General features: G+C 43.2%; 1 protein-coding gene across 1 annotated transcript; it reads right to left on the bottom strand.

Moving 5' to 3' along the window:
• Positions 1–2,828: 2,828 nt before the first annotated feature.
• Positions 2,829–4,301, bottom strand: LOC308299996 (nicotinamide phosphoribosyltransferase-like; the record flags this gene model as incomplete). Its single annotated transcript, XM_080743760.1, has 1 exon — positions 2,829–4,301. One exon carries the CDS (start codon positions 4,299–4,301, stop codon positions 2,829–2,831), a length of 1,473 nt encoding a protein of 490 aa, XP_080599886.1.
• Between the last annotated feature and the right edge of the window lie 1,701 nt (positions 4,302–6,002).

The following is a 6,002-nucleotide window of genomic DNA, read 5'->3' as shown; positions in this document are numbered from 1 at the left end:
AATTGGGGGGTCGTGTGTGATGTGATGACCTCATCAAACGATAAAGTCGACTTCAACTCAAGTTTTTACTGAGTCGAGTCGACTTGCAAAATCACAAGTCGTTAATGCTCTAATATATATATATATATATATATATATATATATATATATATATATATATATATATATATATATATATATATATATATATATATTATTATTTTTTGCCTTGAGGATTGCTGCAGTTCATCTCGTGACGTGTGAAATAAAAGCATTGCCCTACTTCTGCTCATTCGACCGGCTGTTTTGTTATAAACACCAGCTCCTTTTATCATGTGTACTGGACACGCACAAGGCAGGCTTGGATTGTGTGACTCAACAGGGTCTGAATCATCTGCTTTGGTGACGCCAGCTGGCCGCGTATGTTCTGTTAGGCCTCGTCAAGAGAGTGATCACACAGACATAGGGTTATTACAGTAGCGTGTGCTGAAATGCTTGTGTGTGACATACTGTACAGTGTAGCTTATTGTTGGTCTGATTGCACAAACATTCCGAATCACCATCTGTTCAGGGGCTTTAATTTAATACATCACTATAGTGGAACCTGCTGCTCAGTGGCCCGGGAATAGAGGCCTGTTTTATCGGCTATTATTACCCGGCTTAGTTGAATGCTTGATTCTGATTGGTCAAGCGCTGAAATCAGCTGTGAATTATAGGCGCATAATGACCATTCCGCTCTATAATTCACCGCTGCCTCATCAAAGGCTCAGAACACCTGCTGCACTCAGGCTGCGCTGTGTGAATTTAGTACCGTATCCAACATGTCAGCCATGTAAACAAACACACCGTGTATTTACAACTAAACGTTGCTCTCAAGAATGTTTTTCGAAACATTTTAGGTGAGAAATAGACGACACAATATCAGAAAATGGATTCTATTTGATCAGCGCTTCCTTGTTTTCCAATGCGACCATATTGCGCTGGGGGGACGGCACGCCCAGCGCAACACTTGTGGAACACTTTCAGCAGTCTGTAAACATGGAAATACTTTGTTTTGTTTTTAGTTTTTAGTCAAATTATTCATTTTATTGAGTAGCCGGGTAATAAGCGGGATAACATCTCACTCAACGGTGATTATCGAGTGATAGGAGACCGACAGGTTGATATGGTTGATAATGAATATGATGGACACTTGCTAAATTGTTCTGAAACACTCCCCATCTGCTGTTAAGTAGTTCTACTTTTTTTGCTTGTTAGTTTTATTTATTTATTTGTTCATTTGTTTATTATTTATATCCTAAATCCTCTTCTGAATATCAGCTTTAAAGGTAGGGTTAGTTATATTTATTTCTTAAAATAAGTGTTAGATAGCTCTATATTCTGATTCTAGTCATTGCTATAGTAGTAGTGAGTACTGCTATTACTGTTCAGTAACAGTAGTCTCTTAGTCTCTCCAGCTATTTGGTAAACATTTTCAAGTTGGGATACCAATTGTATCCAATCAGGAGAACTCACACAGGATAGGCGTACAGGATAAACAAGTGAAATGGAAGTGAGGGTACAAAGAAAGAGCAGACAAAATTGGAATTGTAATAGTATACAAGTTAAGCTGAGAAATGGGTACTCTCTCCTGATTGGCAGAAAATGTGCAACGCACCTGACATTTTCTGTTTGTTAAAGAGCTGGAGAGACAGGGAGACCCCTGTTATTTAACAAACACTCTATAGCACTGATTAAAGGACAACTTTTATTTATTTATTTTTACAACAAGGGCTCATATTTTAGATTGTAATTAGAGAAAAGAAAAGATGTGTGTTAACATTTTAAATGTTTTAATTTACTGCTTTTTATTGTTTTAGTGATTTTTGTATTTTGATTTCAGTGGGTGGGGGCATGCATACAAGTGGCTGAATATGTCTTTTTAGACACAATAAGCCAGCAATTTCTTTGTTAGTGTGGTTGCCCAACAGGGCAACACATTATAGTCCTGGGGAAACTTTATTTATTACTAGGGTAACTTTTCCGCTGCCATTGGAAATGGCAGGGATAGGAATCAATAGGGAATCAATAGGAGTGGGAATCAGTAGGGAATCAATGGGAGTGGGAATCAGTAGGGAATCAATGGGAGTGGGAATCAGTAGGGAATCAACGGGAGTGGGAATCAATAGGGAATCAATTGGTCGAGCTTCACATCTCGCTGGGGCCTAAGCTAAATCTTTGGTTTCCTATGGAAATAAGCTTAGTCTTTTCTAGGATCTCCTTTTAGTAGACCTTGTACCAGTGAACTGTACCGTCATGAAACGGTACTTCTTCCTATGCAAACTTCTTCTAATAAAGTCTTCAATCAATGTATCAAACATGACAGTTAGCTTACTGTAGAATATAGTCAGCAACCGTTAGCAACCACACTCGCAATTTCCAATTGCATCTTTCTACTTACTATTTACACCAGCCCCATAAGTTACATCTGCCCATGAAAGATTGCGGTGCATCTTGGGAATGGGCTTATTGTGTCTAAAAATACATATTTAGCCACTTGCATGCAAAGCAATATCGTTAAAATCACTAAAATGATAGAAAGAAGTAAATGAAAACATGTTAACGCTCATCTTTTCTTTTCTCTAATGACTATCTAAACAAATTTTGAACCCTTGTTGTAAAAAGCCAAAGTTGTCCTTTAATTTAGATTTAGATTTTAACAAAAAACCTTTAAAATAAATATGCTTTAAAAATACAAGCAAAACATCACTTACCACTACCTTTGTGATGTGGTGCTCTCGTAAGTTGTCAGTTGACACCAGAGGTAAAAAGGTCATGGGGCCAGGTGTTCAGGGAAGGAGGGCCTGCTCTCAGTACACCTGATCAAGATCCTCATCTCTGAGCTTGGCATTGTCCCTGACCTCGTCAAATGTGTACGTCCTCACGACTTTGCCGTTCTGGAAAACCGTGCACAGCAGGTCTACGCCATGCTCCCCCAGTTTTCCTTTTCCCTCCTCCAGGGTGACAGACTCCCCGCTCTGCGTCCTGTGCAGGGACAGAAAGCCTTTCTTTGACCTCTTGTTAGGGTCCGCCACCGGGTCCTTGAACACGTTCACCCCCAGGTTATTGGTGACGACGTAGCTACACATGAACGCGCAGCTGAGCACGTCTCGGGACAGCCTCTGCAGCAGGGATCCTCCGGAACCGAACGCGATGTTCTCGATGGACCACCCATGTTGCTTCATGCCTTCCACGATCTCCAGCAGGCTGTTGATATCGATTCCGTCTCCTTGTATGACTCGGATGTACGGCGGTAGGACCTTATAACCTAAAGCGTTCTCGACAGGAGTGAACTTCTCACCCAGAATCTCCAAGACCTTCAGGACCGTGTCCAGAGGCTTTCCAGAGTCCGGTCGGACTACCAGCGGAACATCTGCGCCGCGGATTTCTACCAGGCTCCTAAGGTCCTCGCCCCAGAACTTCTCGCAGGCGTTGTAGATGTCGTAGCTGTCGCTGACAACGGAGACGGGGACGCTGGGGAACTGCCTCACGATGTGCTCGAAGGCATCTTTCTCATGGTCCTTGCCCCACGCTGTGATGGTGCTATGCTCTGCGGCGGGGATAGAATACCCAGGCACGGGATCTTTAGTGCCGTAGTATTTCTTAATGATGCCGATACCAGCCACCGTGTCGGTCCCCTTAAAGTTGACCAGGTGCGCAGAAGCTCCTATTCCAGCGGTCTCCTGCGAAGATGCTCCCCTGTAGCCAAAGTCGTGCAGTTTGTACTCCAGGCCCTCCAAGCTCCCGGAGGTCTCCAGGAGATATTTGGCCAGAATCCTCTTCTGCTCTCTGGAATTGGTGGCCACCGTGATGGGGTACCAGACCTGCACCAGGATGGTCTCCACCCAGTTGGTGAGCCAGTAGCACTCTGGATCCGTGCTCTCCACGGTGAAGAGAACGTTGCCTCGAGGTATCAGGCTGCCTTCGGGAACCGCCTTGATCTCTAAGGGCAGGTGGCCACCGTATTTCTCCAGGATGTACTTCCAGCCTATCTCGTTGAAGACGTCGTACTGAAAGTGCTCTCTGTACACCTCCTTGGCCTCCTGGATCTTCTCGGGAGTCACGACCTGCCCTTTGAGGTATTTGTGGAGGATGTACTGGAGTCCGTAGAAGACGGTTTCGTCGTACCTGACCTTTCTGTTGTTGGTGGGGTCTGTCCTCTGCTCGCGGCACTCAAAGTATGAGTACACCTTACTGGTGTGGGGAGGGTACTGCTTGTAATGTGTCACCTTGTAAGAGTCGGTAGCGAGCAGTATGTTGAAATTGACGTCCCCGTGCTCCATCTTTCCCGTTTCCATGATGTTACCATGGTTGCCTTGGCCTCCATGAGTTAATCCAGTGTTTCTCAACCACTGTGCCTGGGGACCTTTGGTGTGCCCCTGAGAAGGATCAAGTGTGCCCCTTGAAACTGCTTGAAAGCCAGTATTGTATTTATCATTTTAAAAATGATTTAAACTAGTGAAAACAGCAGATCTACAAGCATGTACTTGTAGATCTGCTGTTTTCACTAATGTTGTGCGACAGCCTTGTATGATGAAGCAGGGCTTTACTTTGCGAAAAAAAACGTACACATTTGAAACTTGGAGAGACAAGGTTTCTTCCAGAGAGTGACGATATTGTGCCCATGGATTCTTGGGACATGAAAAGTGTGCCCATGCAGAAAAAAGGTTGAGAAACACTGAGTTAATCAATCAATCAACAGTTAATAAAACTAATCAATTGAATTGATTACGTAAATGTATCCATATTGATCATTTAATTAAACTAGAGGTTCGGGGCCTCACATCTAGAGTTTGGCCTTCACACCTAAGTTGCCCATATATGGATATCTCCTGATGTCATCAGTATATGCATGCTGATATGCCCATATGGATATCTCAGTCCTTGTCCCTTTTATGCCCATGTTTGGAGATGTCTGCATCTGTCAGTCCTTGTCCATGTGGAGATATCTGATGTCATCAGTATAAGCCCATGTTGGCATGCAACATTTTGCGCCTGATGATGATGACACATTGAGGTTAGACAACTCCATATTTGAGCGTTGCTGCATTGGGAACTCCATTGTTATGGCTGAGTTATGGCAAAAGCAATATCAATAGGAAAACTGACTTTGTAGCAGTGTTGATTTCATCAACTAAAACTATGATGGGAAACGGCTGTCGACTATCTTATTTCACTGACGAAATGAAATAAAAACTAAATGAAAAATCGCACCCGTGCGAAGTGAGCGGTGCAAACTAATTCCTGCAAGGGCGCCTGCGCGAATCAGTGTTGATAGGCATGCATGCCAATATTCTTTTTGTTGTCTATGATGTCAGTCTAGAGGTCTGCTCTCGCAATGTGTCAAAAATCAGCCATTACGACACCATCAAGGCCGACTGCTACTTTACGTTTGACAAGTGAGTACGAACGACGTCAGATTCAGCTCTCCTTCCCCATGCCAAATAATAATAATGATGTCCCTATGTCCCTGTATATAGTACCAACAGCTCACATTATGTCCCTATGTCCCTGTATATAGTACCAACAGCTCACATTATGTCCCTATGTCCCTGTATATAGTACCAACAGCTCACATTATGTCCCTATGTCCCTGTATATAGTACCAACAGCTCACATTATGTCCCTATGTCCCTGTATATAGTACCAACAGCTCACATTATGTCCCTATGTCCCTGTATATAGTACCAACAGCTCACATTATGTCCCTATGTCCCTGTATATAGTACCAACAGCTCACATTATGTCCCTATGTCCCTGTATATAGTACCAACAGCTCACATTATGTCCCTATGTCCCTGTATATAGTACCAACAGCTCACATTATGTCCCTATGTCCCTGTATATAGGTACCAACAGCTCACATTATGTCCCTATGTCCCTGTATATAGTACCAACAGCTCACATTATGTCCCTATGTCCCTGTATATAGTACCAACAGCTCACATTATGTCCCTATGTCCCTGTATAGGTACCAACAGCTC

The sequence above is a fragment of the Nannobrachium achirus genome (assembly GCF_963921795.1).
Source record: "Nannobrachium achirus genome assembly, chromosome: 15".
Taxonomy (NCBI): domain Eukaryota; kingdom Metazoa; phylum Chordata; class Actinopteri; order Myctophiformes; family Myctophidae; genus Nannobrachium; species Nannobrachium achirus.
Note: the sequence above shows the minus strand (reverse complement) of the source record. Positions and strands in the feature narration are given on the sequence as shown.